Source organism: Aquarana catesbeiana, linkage group LG10, assembly GCF_042186555.1.
Source record: "Aquarana catesbeiana isolate 2022-GZ linkage group LG10, ASM4218655v1, whole genome shotgun sequence".
NCBI classification, from domain to species: Eukaryota; Metazoa; Chordata; class Amphibia; order Anura; family Ranidae; genus Aquarana; species Aquarana catesbeiana.
In genome coordinates this window covers 33,059,870-33,076,247 of record NC_133333.1, presented here as the reverse complement: position 1 = coordinate 33,076,247, position 16,378 = coordinate 33,059,870, and the positions used below count along the sequence as shown (strand labels likewise).

Sequence of the window (16,378 nt, the reverse complement as noted above, 5' to 3'; positions counted from 1 at the left end):
TCAAGCACAAATACAGAAAAAGAGAGAAAAGTGTACAGACAGCAGGAAATGACCACACAGCTAATACCAGAACATACAAATATCATTTACCGTATTATTTCATATCAGAAAGCATTAATATCAAAGAACTGAATGCTAATGCATAAATGCAAACTACCGTGTTCTAGTCACAACGCCTACAACACTTAAGCCTCGTACACACGATCGGATTTTCCGCAGACAAAACCTCGGACTTTTGCCCCAAACTTGTCTTGCATACAAACGGCACACAATTGTCGGCCAATAAACATAAGCGTAGTGATGTACTACGTGGTTTTTAAGCTCTTTAGCGCCACCCTTTGGGCTCCTTCTGCTAATTTCGTGTTAGTAGAAGTTTGGTGAGTATTGATTCGCGCTTTTCATTTTGCGTTTTTCATTTCGCACTTTTCAGTTTGTTTCTGAGCGGCCGTTCATCAAACAGCCATGTTGCGGAATCGGAGGAGATAACGTGTTATTTATTATTGGCCTTGGAGTTATTGCTTTGACCCAAGTCCAGTCCAGGAACAGGAGGAGGAGGATTTCTTGGACCAAAAATTGGATGCTTTATTAATTATGACCAATTATGTCATATGCCTTTGCTGCGGGAGCTCCAGGAGAATAATCCAGATGATTTTCGGAATTATCTCTGGATGACTGACCCCTGCTTTCACCAACTCTTGGCATTGTTGATCCCCTATATTAAGAAGCAGGACACATGCATGAGGCTTTTATTTTATTTTTGGTTGAATAATAATGATTTGATTTGGTATATTTTCTATATTTTTGGATGCATAGAATGTACTTTTTGGTTAAGTTCTATTGGCAGATAGCATGTCTAATTTTATTTGTTTTCTTTTTTTTAATGCACAATAAAAAAAATTGTGGAGAATAATACTTGGATATGTGTTTTACTTCAAATGATAGTTTGGGAGTAGGCAGTTATATTTTAAAAAATACAATGTAACATTGACAAGGGACACCAACATAGCTGTATCTTTGATCTTTTTATAAACTACAGGATAATGGTGATGTGGTAACTTGCACCCAAAAAAAAAAAAAAATAATAAGCATAATAATATTATTCTTGATATCATTAGAAAAAAAAAAGCCTTTGAAAATTAGTTTGCAATAACTCCATCAGTATCACCAGCAAAGCAGCTTCATTATTATCCCATTAAAGAAGAAGAGAATTATGCGCTGCATTTGGAGATTTCATAATTTGCCGCATCACAAATGTTAATTCTCCATTACGAACGCTAGTTTACAAGACTGATCGCTTCTGGCTCGACCTTGCTTCCGAGCATGTGTGTTTGTACTTTGGACTTTTGTCCGATGGACTTGTGTAAATCCGACAACAGACATTTGTCCGCCCAAAATTTTAAAGCCTGCTATCCAACATTTGTCCACGGAAAATCCAACAACAATTGTCTGATGGAGCGTACACATGGTCGGATTTTCCGCCAAGAGCCTGTCATCACACAATTCCCGTCGGAAAAATCCGACCGTGTGTACGAGGCTTAGGTCTGTTGATGAAAAATTTGTATATTAACCACTTGCCAATATACGTTGGCAGAAGGGCACGTACAAGCATATTAACCTAATTAGCATATACCTGTACGTTGCCCTTTAAGAGGCGGCCTGTGGGCGCACCCGCCGTGAGCTCCGTGAGTGTGATCGCGGGTCGATGTCCGCAGGGATACCCGCGATCATCTCACGGAGAGGAAGAACAAGCATTTCCCTGTTCTGCCTAGTGACAGGACACTGATCACAGCTCCCTGTAATGGGAAGCGGTGATCAGAGTCGTGTCACACATAGCCCCCCCCCACAGTTAGAATCACTCCCTAGGACACACTTAACCCCTACAGCGCACCCTAGTGGTTAACCCCTTCACTGCCAGTCATATTTACACAGTAATCAATGCATTTTTAATCGCACTGATCGCTGTTTAAATGTTAATGGCCCCAAAATAGCGCCAAAAGTGTCCGATCTGTCCGCCATAATGTCACACTCATGATAAAAAACTTGCACAGTTTAGGAGATATTCAGTATATGCGATGCTGCCGACATTATTGGCGCATGCGCACTGAAAAAATGGACCACTAGTGCCATATTTTCAGTAGCCGCACTGTGATCGGCGGGTCTCATGCATGACGTCATCGTGGCTCCTTCCAATCAGAGCCGCGAACCTGGAAGTAACTCTGGTGGAAGATGTCGGCTGTGTACTTGGAGTGCCAATGCAAATTCAGGGCGTTGTTCTGAGGTAAGTGTTTCATAATGAGCTAGTATGCGATGCATACTAGCTCATTATGCCTTTGTCTTGCAGGGTTTCTTTTCTTTTTTTTTTATAACCTCTTTAAAGTGCATATACATTCAGTATATGGGACGGGGGAAAAAATTAATGTTGTTAGGTTGTTTCCTGTGTTCAGTGAAGGTTTTTTATTGTTTTAAAATTGAAATACTGCATTTGGACAACAGATGGAGCTAGGTAGTAAAGGAATTTTCTTTATGATACTTAGCACCATCTAGTGGCCAGTGCACTGTATTAAATCAATAGAAAACATTCAGTCAATAGTGGATATAGCCTAACAACATTTATTTTTGAAAGCATAAAATCATCAAAGGCCGTGCTAATATTAAACCAAAGAAGCCAGCAAAATGTAGATATAGAAAGTCCAAAATCATATTGAATATAAATCGCAAATCATATTCAACATTACATTTTTTGCCCCATTCGCAAAGACCGAATGTATGTGCACTTTCCTAGGGCAAATTGCTGTGCCTATTTTTTTATAAATAAACCCCAAAGTACATAAACGTAATAAAAAACACAATAGGATTGATTAATTGGTGAATTGGTGGTTGATTGTTGGATAATTATCAACAGGTGAAGGTATTGATTTATCGTAAAAGATCGGAGGATCATCAAAGAAATTTTTAAATGTAATTATGGTAGTTTAATGTCTCCTTGTTACATTTTCCATGAGTCGCCAAACTTCTCCTTTCCCCCCTTCACATCTATTTGCTTGGAATGAGTGGTGAACATTCATTGTATTCATGGGATCTTCTCTACTGCATCCCATAAGTCATCAAAGGAGTGAGCAAGAGAGGGTGACTGCATTTTAGGCAGATACCAAATACAGGGAGGTAGTGACAAACAGTGCGGTGTTTATTGGTGATATATACAGTCTATATACAAGTGCTGTACAGTGTTTCAGAAAACAAACAGAACAAAAATAGTCAAACAAAAATCTAGCCGTGTCTCGACACTAACTACACAATATATAAAGGCCCTAACTACCAGGCTGAGCAAGCCTACAGCTTGTCAGCTTCCACAGATACAGCTTAACAACTTTTTACCAACCTTTTGCTCTCACAGACCAGTGTTGTCTGTGTTTCCCAGGCAGAGAGCACTGGCTGTCTGTCACAGGTGAGTTTAAATTGGCCTGGGGGAGAGGACCAAGGTCCGAACTGGATTGTGGATCAAAGATCCCTGAAGGTTTATGAGAGGAGCCTGGGAGGCGTATAAACCCCCGAACAGGACTTTTCCTGGCTCTCTCTGGGACGCTTTGCTACATATTCTCCCCCTTGTTTCAACCGCGGGGTTGGAACACCTGTGGCCCAACAGGAGTGAACACGGGACAGGTGAGGTTGCCACATTATCCCTTTAATCCAGGACACATATTAATTAAACAGGTTCTGAGGCTGATTTAATGCAGATAAGGCACCAAGTGAGTTTAATTACCACCTTAATCAGCCACAGAATCTGTGTTATTAATGTGTGTCCAGGATTAAAGGGATGATGTGGCAAACCTAGGGACAGGTCATCTACATTCCCCATCTCAACGCCTGGCCTGTGTTTTACAGTGAAGGAGTAATCCTGTAGAGCCAAAAACCACCAATTCACCCGTCTATTTGTCTCCTTCTTTTGGGCCATCCATTTCAGGGAAGCATGGTCAGTTATTAACTTAAACTGGCGCCCTAACAAATAGTACCTGAGTGCAGCGACAGCCCACTTTATGGCTAAACATTCCTTTTCGATGACTGCATACTTTTCTCATGGTCATTGAGCTTTCTGCTTAGGTACACCACAGGGTGTTCTTCCCCATTGTGTACTTGTGACAATACTGCTCCGATACCTACATCAGACGCATCCATCTGAACCAAAAAATCTTGCACAAAGAGCCTTCTTCAAGACTTTTTGTTTGCAGCACGTGCCACTCCTGGATGGCTTCTGTTTTATTCACTGGAGGTTTTATGATTCCACGGCCAATAGTGTAGCCCAAATACCTGGCTTCCTCTAAACCAATGACACATTTTTTTGGATTTGCTGTAAAACCTTCTTTGAATCGGGAATCAAGGACAGCCTGGACATGGGGTGAGACTCCCAGTCAGTGCTATGTACCACTATGTTGTCTAGATAGGCTGCTACATACCGTTTGTGGGGTCTTAGAGTCCGGTCCATGGCCCTCTGAAATGTCGCAGGGGCATTTTGCAACCCAAAAGGCATTTTTTTTATATTGAAAGGAACCCTCCGGGGTCACAAATGCAGTCTTCACTTTGGCGCTATCAGTCAGGGATATTTGCCAATAACCTTTTGTCAAGTCCAAAGTGGTCAGATAGCGGGCCTTGCCAAGTCAGTCTATAAGTTAATCTACCCTGGGCATTGGGTATGTGTCAAACTTTGTCACTGCATTAAGCTTTCTGAAGTTGTTACAGAACCTCCACGTGCCATCCGGTTTTGTGACTAACACAATGGGGCTAGACTAGTCACTTTTGGACTCCTCAATGACATCTAGCTCCAAAATCCTTTTAACTTCATCACTGATGTCCTTTCTTCTAGCTTCAGGAAATCGGTAGGATTTGAGCTTGACACGGACCCCAGGTTCAGTAACTATATCATGCTGAACTGCTGAAGTCATGCCAGGTAACTGAAAATTTCTCTATATGCCTTATCAGGAACTCTCTAGCTTCCTGTTTTTGGGAATACAACAGGGTGTTTGGAATCGTGACCTAAGGGATCATAGGGGACTCAGTACCCTTAGACGTTACCTGGAGGGACCTCGCAGTTAATGCTGGTCAATCCTTCCAGGGCTTTAACAGGTTTATGTGGTAAATCTGTTCGGGCTTCCTTTTATCTGGTTGATATACTTTGCAATTGACCTCCCCAACTCTTTCAATTACTTTGAAGGGACCTTGCCACTTAGCCAGGAACTTGCTTTCAACAGTGGGAACCAACACCAGGACCCTGTCACCAGGTGAGAAAACACGGGGTTGGGCCCCCCTGTTGTATATTCTCTGTTGGGCTGCTTGGGCCTGCAGTAAGTGTTTTTTTACCATAGGCAAGATTGCTGCAATCCTGTCCTGCATTTGAGTGATATGCTCAATGACACTTTAGTGGGGTGTCTGCTCCCCCTGGTTTCCTTGGCTATGTCTAAGAGTCCCTGAGGGTGTCTCCCATAAAGCAACTCAAATGGGGAGTACCCCGTAAAAGACTGGGGAATCTCCCTGATGGCAAACATCAAGTATGGAATCAGAAAGTCCCAGTTTTTCCCATCCTTGTCAACAACCTTTTTTAACATGCTCTTTAATATTTTATTGAAGCGTTCCACCAAGCCATCAGTTTGAGGGTGGTACACAGAGGTTCGCAACTGCATCACCATAAATAACTTGCACAGCTCCCTAGTTATAAATGGTGTGCCCTGGTCCGTAAGGACCTCCTTATGGATGCCAACATTACTGAACACCATGAACAGCTCTTTGGCAATGTTCTTAGCAGATGTGGTGCATTAGGGAACTGCCTGGGGGTAATGGGTAGCATAATCTATGATTACAAGGATATGCAGGTGACCCCGGGCAGACTTGGGGAGTGTACCCACAAGGTTCATGGCAATCCTCTCAAAGGGCACTTCAATAATGGGCAAGGGCACTAAAGGACTTCGGAAGTGGGGTAGTGAGGCTAACATCTGACACACAGGACAGGATTGACAATAATTCTCAATATCTTTCTGTGAAACCTGTGTAACACCCTTTCAGTGGTTATCTCAACCCCTAAATGACCTCCTAGCAAGTGTCCATGGTCAAGTTCCAACACCACCCGTCTGTATGGCTTAGGGACCACCAACTGTTCAACAATTTCATCATTCTTTTTATAGACACAATATAGTAAATCCTCATTGCTGCTGAAATAAGGAAAACAAGGCCTGTCCCCTGGTTCGACAGGTACATCGTTAATCACTATTACATTTTCCCAGGCCCTGGCAAGAGTAGGGTCTTTTCTCTGCTCGGTACCAAAGTTTTCCTTGTGCACATTAAGGTCAGCAAACTCTAATGTATCCTCAGAGTCAGCAGACGGCTGTCCACCTTCACTGGTTGTGAGGACTTCCTCAGGCTCCTCCAGTTCTCGTGCCATAACTGAGAAAGGAAAACCCAGGGAATCCTGAGAGGAGTCTCCTGAACCCACATTGTTGGTGCTGGTCAAGAGTTCTGGCTCTGCCACTGAGTCAGTTACTTTGACCGAGTTGGGACAATCCCACAGTTCCCAAAACTTAGGGAAATCCCTACCAATGATGGCCTCGTGCACCAAGTGGGGCAGAAGTCTGACCGGATGGGTCACTGTACCTAAGTCAATTTTAAAGTGAACAGTGGCTATAGGATACTCCTGGGTATCCCCATCTACACAGATCACAGCAACTTTTTTAGCATGAAAATTCAGTTTCAACCATCTCAGCTTTAACCAAAGTCATTAGACTTCCAGAGTCCAGCAAGGCCATAATAGGCTTATTATTAACAGTCATTTGGCACATGTGTTTTCCTACATTTGGGGCTGCAATGCATGAAACAGCATCAAACAAAGACTGCTTTCTAATAGATACGTCACACTGCATGGGTTCATCTGTCAATGGACAGTTTTGCTGCAACATGTCCCAGTTCTTGGCAACGGAAACACCTGATGTCGCCAAACTTCACTCCTGGCACCAAAAATCCTCCCTCTATCTCCGTGCAATGCTTACCACCCACTTCCCCTGGAACAGTCTTACTGGTTGCATGAGGGGAGCGTGGCTTTGGGTGGAAAGTCCGTGCAGGTGTAGGGATGGTGACCAGGCTCTCTGCAGCAAAGTATCTCTCAATGAGCTCCACCTGGTTGTCTGCTGACTTGGGGTCTCTTTGACTCACCCACTTCTGCAGCGGAATTGGCAACGACCTCATGAATCGGTCCCTGACCACACGCTCCACTATTTGTGGCGCAGACAGGGACTCCGGCTGTAGCCATTTCTGCACCAGGTGTTTCCGTTGGATGGATCCTCCATAATGTGTGAATCTATGTCTTACTAGGCTCTTATGCCGTGGAGTCTAGCTATCCGGTAAGGGCACATCTTTTGTTTTCACAGTGGAAGGTGCACTTTGGGTGTTTCTGTCATCTATTACCCCACGTGACACGATTTCAAGGATTTCTTCATTTTTGGACACTTTATGGACTGATCATTATTATTCAGTTATGATATTGTTCACAAGTTATTAGCGCGGCAATCTTTTTTTTAAAAATTCTCTAAATCTACCCAATCTTTAATAGCTGCGTTACAGTGCCAATTAATAATTCTCGTGAGATGAGATGCAAAATGATAATTCTTAATATTGGGAAACCCAATTCCCCCAATTTGTTTTGGGCGTGTAAGTTTTTGGAGATTAATACGTGGTCTTTTATCCGCTCACAGAAATTTCCAAAGTTTTCAAAAGATGTGGAGTCAAAATATTAACAAAAGTTTTATTATAATGAGCTGTGAAACCACCAGGACCAGGGCTTTTTCCACAGTGTCAGTAGTTTTTATTGTTTTACAATTTTATTTTTAGTAGTTTTTACAATATATATATTTTGGGAGGGCTTTGATGAAGTATCAGACCTTTGATGTTTCACCTTTTAGACAGAGAAAGGGACTGAGGAAACATTCCTCAGTTCCTTCCTCTGTAGCCCCAGCTGCACTGCAGATGAATGGACGGGAGACAGAGGCTCCTGTCCATTCATAAACTGATGCATAGTAAACACAGTTTACTGTGCTCAGTTATGAGTGAACAGAGTCAGTGATCGGTACTGATCACTCACTCTGTTCTTTCAGAAAAAGAAGGGCCCTTCCTCGCTCTCCATCCTGAAACAATCCCCTCAGCAGCTGGTGGGAAAGTAGAGCAGCCGGTAGCCCGGCGGGGAGCCCTCGCAGGTGAATGCTGGACAGGCGGTAACCCGCTGTCTTCACCAGCACCTGGTCCAGTTGGCTCCCTTTACCTGCGGCCCAGGAACAGGGTGCAGTGCCTTTTTGGAAGCATCCTCCTGAGCTGAGAGCCCGGGACCAGTAGCGTCCCTTCTACTTGGGAACCGAGCTGTGCAACGTGTTCCATGGCAGAAAGAGGACTATTTAAACACTTTTAGATACAGGCGGAGTGATCTACTCCACTGCAGTTCAGACAAGTATATTAAAGCCCTGGCCTGCTTGGAGGATTGATATAGAAGAGACCGGGACTTTATTTTAATTATCAGAACTGCAGTGCTGTAGATCACACAGGTCCTTAGCTGAAAAATGGGACCTGGGAAGTTTTAGCTGCAGGGCGGAGGGTGCCCAAAATGTGTTAGTCCGACTCCTTTCTCTACTGCCGCCCCCCCCCCCCTGCTGAATTTAGAAGAGCCTGATAGCGATGTGCACGAGTGATTAGGGTGTTCCCACGCCCACCCAGCCCACCCAGTGTGCACGCTTATGAGCGGGACCATGGAGAATGAACGTAGCCACCTAACAGGAAGTCAGATAGTAGAGGCAAAAAAAAAAGAAGGAATTTGGAGATTTGCAGGAGGTTGAGAGCAATAGAAAATACTTTTTTGAATAAGCATACTTGAATAGAATATATTTTTTTCTTGTCAAAAGAAGTTTATTGAGTATACAATGTTATAAAGATACATAAAGTAAGTTTACAAGGATCTATAAAGTAAGCTCATTGTTTTACAGTAGGGTTTATATAGGTAAATATCATGAAATTTCAAATATTAAACGTTGGGTTCACGTAAACCTAAATTAAAGATATATATCATTTCCTTAGTTACTTTTGTAGGTATTTAAATGATTTATACCTACTATACATATTGTTTACAAGTAGAGTGTATATAGGTCAAATAAATTCTGATAATGAGCTTTAATCGTAAGGTGGAGAAAAGGAAAGAGAAAGAAGAAAAAGGGTTGAAAGGTAGAGGTATGGTCCACAAGGTTGTCCCCCTCGTCAGTTTATTATTCAGAATATATTTTTTTTAATCAGAGTTTAGTGTCACTTTAAGAAAGAGATCTTATTTAGGTTACCAATTTTCTCCATTATAACGTTAGCGTAACATTTTGTGACATCTGTGGGGCAGGTCTCACTGGTTAAGGAGATACAGGTCGATGTCAGGAAACTCTCACAATGATGGCAGACAAGAGCAGCCTCTGTAATATAAGGAAGACCGTGTATTAATCATTTCTAGAAATTAAGGAGCTGTAAAGACATTACAGAATGTTAGTGATTTATAATGTGACAAATTATATCAATATCACAAGTGATTATGGATTATGCAGGGGCTTTGGAAGAAACAGAAGGCTTTATCAACTTCAATAGGGTATATTTCACTAATACACAGTGGGTACAATAAGGCCTCATGCATACTGGACATTATAAAAAAGCCAGTAGCTTTAGCTGTAGAAAGCTGTAGCTGTGGAAAGCTGTAGAAGCAGTTTTTCAGCGTTTTTGCAGCAGCGTTTTTTAGCTGTTGCGTTTTCTAGCTTTGTTTAACAAAATTATACTCCCACAAAACTTATGGCTCAAAAATGCTGATAAATGCAGAATAGTCAAGTTTTTCAGCATTTTTTGGCGGTTTTAAGCTTTTTTCAGAGTTATGCCCTGTACACACGGTCGGACTTTGTTCGGACATTCCGACAACAAAATCCTAGGATTTTTTCCGACAGATGTTGGCTCAAACTTGTCTTGCATACACACGGTCACACAAAGTTGTCGGAAAATCCGATCGTTCTAAACGCGGTGACGTAAAACACGTATGTCGAGACTATAAACGGGGCAGTAGCCAATAGCTTTCATCTCTTTATTTATTCTGAGCATGCGTGGCACTTTGTCCATCGGATTTGTGTACACACAATCGGAATTTCCGACAACGAATTTTGTTGTCGGAACATTTTATAACCTGCTCTCCAACTTTGTGTGTCGGAAAATCCGATGGAAAATGTGTGATGGAGCCTACTCACGGTCGGAATTTCCGACAACAAGGTCCTATCACACATTTTCCGTCGGAAAATCCGACCGTGTGTACGGGGCATTAGAGCGTTTTTACAGCTGAAAAACTCCTCTCAAAACTCACTAGTTCTGGGTTTTTTTTCCACCCAGAAAACGCTGATAACAGCCTAAGGCTGCATGGACATGAAGCCAAAAACAGCAGCTGTAAAAATGTCCAGTGTGCATGAGGCCCTAAGTATTGAACACGTCACTCATTTTCCTAGGTAAATATATTTCTATGGCCTCATGCACACAGCTGCTGTTTTTGGCTTCAGGTATTTTTTCCTGCAGCCAGTAAACTCCCCATCATGTTATCCTATGTGTCCATGCACACATAGGCTGTTATCAACAGTTTTTGGCAGGGGCGTTTTCTGGCATGGAAATCATTTATCAGTGTTTTTGAGACATAAGCTTTTGTGGGAGTATAGTTTTGTTTAAAAAAAAACCTAAAAAACGCTGAAAAACGCTGCTGCAAAAATGCTGAAAAACTCATTCTACAGCTACAGCTTTTTACAGCTAAAGCTACTGGGTTTTTTTATAATGTCCAGTATGCATGAGGCCTAAAGGTGCTATTGACATGAAATTTTCACCATATGTCGGTAACAACCGATGCAATCCATACATACAAAGAAACCAAAACAAATAAGTTCAGAAGTGAAGTTGTGTAATAAAATGGAATGACACAGGGAAAAAATATGGAACACATGAAGAAAGGGAGGTGCAAAAAGACATGGAAAGCCAAGACACCAGCTAAAATCTATCAGTAATTAGAAAGAAATCTTGCCCCTTGTCAGTGCAAATTAATATCATCTGGTTCAGTCTCAACTGATGGCCTATAAAAAGGTGTCTCATTACTAAGGTGTCACACAAGAAACATCTCATAATGGGTAAAAGCAAAAAGCTCCTTTAAGACCTTCACAACCTTATTGTTGCAAAGCATTCTGATGGCATTGGTTACAGAAGGATTTCTAAACTTCTGAATGTTCCAGTGAGCACTTTTGGGGCCATAATCTGAAAGTGGAAAGAACATAACTTCACCATAAACCGGCCACAACCAGGTGTTCCTCACAAGATTTCTGACAGAAGAGTGAAAAGAATTATCAGAAGAGTTGTCCAAGAGCCAAGGACAACTTGTGGAGAGCTTCAGAAAGACCTGGAATTAGCAGGTACAAGTGTTTAAAAGAAAACAATAAATATGACACTCAACCACCATGGCCTGTATGCACGCTCACCACGCAAGACTCCATTGCTGAAGAAAAAGCATGTTGAAGCTTGTTTAACGTTTGCTGCACAACATTTAGACAAGCCTGTGATATACTGGGGAGAATATAGTCTGGTCAGATGAGACCAAAATCGAACTCTTTGGATACCATAATACACACCCTGTTTGGAGGTCAAACGGCACATCACCCCAAAAACACCCCAATACCAACAGTGAAGTTTGGAGGTGGGAACATCATGGTGTGGGGTTGTTTTTCAGCATACGGTACTGGCAAACTTCATATTATTGAAAGGAGGATGAATGGAAAAATGTACCAAGACATTCTTGATAAAAATCTGCTGCCATCTATCAGGATGATGAAGATGAAACGAAGGTGGACATTTTAGCAAGACAACGATCCCAAACACAAAGCCAAGGACACTCTCAATTGGTTTCAAGGAAAGAAAATAAAGCTGCTAGAATGGCCCAGCCAATCACTTGACTTGAATCCAATAGAATATCTGTGGAAAGAAAAGAGTTCATAGAAGAGGCCCACCGAACCTTCAAGATTTGAAGACCGTATGTGTAGAAGAATGGGCCAAAGTCACACCTGAGCAACGCATGTGACTAGTTTCTCCATACAGGAGGTGTCTTGAAGCTGTCTTTACTAGCAAAGGATTTTGTACCAAGTATTAAATAAATTTCAGTTAGCGTGTTCAATATTTTTTCCATTTCATTACACATAACTTAATTTCTGAATGTATTTGTTTTGGTTTCTTTGTATGTATGGATTTTCTCTCCGCTCCTCAACTTACCCCCTCGATCTCCTCACGTATCTCAAACGTACTGAATAACATATGGGTATGGATGTGACACCACTTTCTCAAACTCAATCTTTCTAAAACTGAGCTTGTTATATTTCCTCCTTCCTGCCCCCCCCCCCCATGACTTTACCATTAAGATGAACAGCATAACCATTGGTCCCTCCACACATGCCAGGGTGCTGGGTGTAATCCTTCCTTGACTCTGACCTCTCCTTCAGCCCCCACCTCCAATCACTGGCTAAATCCTGCCATCTTAACCTCCGCAACATCTCCAGAACTCGACCCTTCCTGACTAACGACACCACAAAGCAACTTATTCACTCCTTGATTATTTCCCGCCTTGACTACTGCAACTCTGTCAATGGCCTACCCTTACGCAGGCTGTCTCCCCTTCAGTCTATTATGAATGCTGCTGCTAGACTAATACACCTCACTAAACGATCCGTGACTGCTGCCCCTCTCTGCCAATTCCTTCACTGGCTTCCCCTACCCCACCGTATAAAATTCAAAATACTAACCACAACATACAAGGCCATCCACAACATCGCCCCCAGCTACATCACCAACCTCATCTGCAGATATCGCCCAAATCGTCACCTCTGCTCCTCCCAGGACCTCCTGCTCTCTAGCTCCCTTGTTACCTCCTCCCATGCTAGTCTTCAGGACTTCTCCAGAACCTCTCCCATCCTCTGGAACTCCCTGCCCCGGTATATCCGATCAGCCCCTAACCTGTCCACCTTTAAGAGATCCCTGAAAACTCACTTATTCAGGGAAGCCTATCCCACATCGACCTAACAACTGTCCCTGAGTCACCCCCATCAAATCATTCCCCGCATCTATTACCTTTTGTACCACCACCCCCTCCCTTTAGAAAGTAAGCATTATGAGCCGGTCCCTCCTGTCCCTTCTGTATTGAACTGTATTGTAATTGTGCTAACCCCCCCTCTACATTGTAAAGCGCTGCATAAACTGTTGGCGCTATATAAATTGTGTAAAATAATAATAGTAATTTTATGGGTTGTTACCAACATGTGGGGAAAATTTCATGTCAATATCACCTTTTAGAGATATATTTACCTAGAAAAATGGTGACATGTTCAATACTTATTTTACCCGTTCTACAGTATGCTTTAGAGAAATAAACACAAAATGAACAGGGAGCTTGTAATCCAAGAACAGTGCTTCACCCCCTCCTTACAGACTATAACCTACCCTGCTGTCCCCCGTACCTGTTACATTGTATCCCTAAAGGATAGGCAAGAAAATAAAAGTCCTTTCATTTTTTTTACTACAAATCCTTTCAGCAGTTTCTGCTAAAAACAGTAGAAACTGATTTTAGAGATACTGCTGAAATAAACAGCTGAATCAACCTGCATGCATTCTGTTCATTCTTAGGTTATTGCTCCTTGGGAGCACCAACAAAAACAACTCAGCTGAAAAGCTACCAATAAATGATTTTCTCTTTTCAAATCTTTACGTCGGAACTCCGCCGGACCCAGTTCCTATCGAAAAGTCCGCTCGTCTGTATGCTAGTCCGACGGACAAAAACCGACGCTAGGGCAGCTATTAGCTACTGGCTATCAACTTCCTTATTGTAGTCCGGTCGTACGTCATCACCTACGAATCCGTCGGACTTTGGTGTGATTGTGTGTAGGCAAGTCCGTTCATTCAGAAAGTCCTTTGGAAGTCCGTCGAAAGTCCGTCGGATAGACTGTCGGACCAGTCCGGTCGAAGAGTCTGCTCGTGTGTACGCGGCATTAGGTTTGAGTAGAATGTTCTAGAATTACTTTGCAAGTTCATTTTATGGTTGTCTCTTCTTTGGAATACTTGAAAATACACTTGCTGTGTAGTAAAGCTAAAAAACTATTTTCTTTTTCTTTATGCTTAATTTGCTCCTTGCATTATAGAAACATTTTTCGAAAAAGGTCGTAAGGAAAATCATGCATGGTCATGTGGAACCCCCCAGTAAGTCTCACCTGTAGTAACAGAGATTAAGATGACCAGTATAAGGCTCAGCAGAGTCTTCATGGTCGATGTGATCCCGATGGCGCTGGAGAGAGAACACTGGACCCAGAATGTTTATCCAATCTCACTAGAGCACTTATTTGTACCTAATAATAACCTTTAAAACTGGCGCATTTGAAATGAAGAATTCTATTAAAAAGTGGGTGTGCAATCACAAGATAATTGTCAGGGACAGGTGGACGCAATTATCTAAAGCTATATTTAACATTATAATAATTATGTAAAACAATACAGGTAGTGCAGTTGGTTCAGTGAAAGGAGAAGAGATTTAGGTGACCATTTACTTACAGTGCCTTGAAAAAGTATTCATACCCCTTGCCATTTTCCAACATTTTGTCATGTTGCGACCAAAAATGTAAGAGAGAGAACACCGGACTCGGTGTGCTTATTCATTCTCACTAGAGCTCCTATTTGTACCTAATAATAAGGCAGTGCATTTATTCTGGGACATTTCAAATGCGTCATTGCAATAGAAAATGGGTGTGCAAGTACAAAATAATTGTCAGGTGGACACAGTTATCTAAGGATATATGAACCCTTTCACTGCCAGAGCCGTTTTTGCGTTTTGTTTTTTTTTTTTTTTGCATGTTTAAAAAACAATTTTTAGGGCTGAAGATTACATAATACCCCCAAATATGCTATATGAAAGCAGACACTCTAATGACGTGTACACACAGGCGGACTTTTCGGCATCAAAGGTTCGACGGTCTTTTTGACGGACTTCCAACGGCCTTCCGAAAGAACAGACTTGCACGCACACGATCACACCAAAGTCCGACAGATTCGTACGTGATGACGTACGACTGGACTACAATAAGGAAGTTGATAGCCAGTAGCCAATAGCTGCCCTAGCGTCGGATTTCGTCCGTCGGACTAGCATACAGACGAGCGGATTTTTTTCGACCGGACTCAAGTCCGTCTGAAAGATTTGAAACATGTTCCAAATATAAAGTCCCTCTGATTTTCGACTGAAAAAGTCCGCTGCAGGTCCGATGAAGCCCACACACAGTCGGATCGTCCGACGGATTCGTCCCGTTGGACCAGTCCGGTCGAAAAGTCCGCCCGTGTGTACATGGCATTATGCCCCGTACACACGATCGGACATTCCAACAACAAAACCGTGGATTTTTGTTCGAAGGATGTTGGCTCCAAATTGTCTTGCATACACACGGTCACACAAATGTTGGCCAACAATTACAAACGTGGGAATGCGGTGACGTACAAGACGTTACGATGAGCCGAAAAAAAAAGTTCAATCGCCAGTGCGGCTCCTTCTGCTTGATTCCGAACGTGCGTGAACTTTTGTGCGTCAGACTTGTGTACACACAATCGGAAATTCCGACAACAAAGTTTTGTTGGCCTAAAATTTGAGAACTTGCTAGCCAACATTTGTTGGCGGAAAGTCCGATAACAAATGTTCGATGGAGCGTAAATACGGTCGGGCTTTCAGCCAACAAGCTCACATCCAACATTTGTTGTCAGAAAAAGATCGTGTGTACGGGGCATTAGACTCCTGGAGAATAAAATAGTGCTAGTTGCAATTTTTTATGTCACACAATATCAGTGCAACAGTGTGCAACTTGTGTAGCGCAATTGATGTTTTCAGGGGTAGGCGCCCCCAAGGCGTGCATTTACATTCGTATATTTGTGTATGGGGTTGGGGCACCAAAAATCTTTACTAAACTTTTTTTACTAAAAAGTTTTGCTAAACTTTTTTTTCATGAGATAGGGGACAAAATGTCCCCTATGTGATGCATTTTTTTGGTGCCAGATTCTGTTAATGAGACTATAAGGTTCTCAAAGAAACCTGTCCTCCAATTAACTCAATGCACAGATCGTACTCCGTTAACTTCTTTCCTGGCCACACTGGGTGGGGAAAGTGACACCAAGACCTGGAAGTAATGTTTTAAATGTTGCATTAACAGGAAGGAGAGATCAGCAGATGGATGTTCACTGCTCTCCCTCCCCTATACACAGTGGTACCTACCATGCTGGTTCTGTGTCCACTGATGCATGC

At 42.4% G+C, this 16,378-nt stretch overlaps 1 protein-coding gene across 1 annotated transcript in view; it reads right to left on the bottom strand.

Moving 5' to 3' along the window:
* The window catches only part of LOC141110014 (phospholipase A2 inhibitor gamma subunit B-like), a 32,516-nt gene extending 18,045 nt beyond the window's left edge, over positions 1 to 14,471 (bottom strand). Inside the window, exons 1-2 of the mRNA XM_073601261.1 lie at positions 14,313 to 14,471; positions 9,351 to 9,473 (exon numbers count right to left, since the gene is read on the bottom strand). Of these exons, the coding sequence (XP_073457362.1) occupies positions 9,351 to 9,473; positions 14,313 to 14,364 (175 nt within the window). The 5' untranslated portion in view covers positions 14,365 to 14,471. The remainder of the gene's footprint in view (positions 1 to 9,350; positions 9,474 to 14,312) is intronic.
* Positions 14,472 to 16,378: the final 1,907 nt, after the last annotated feature.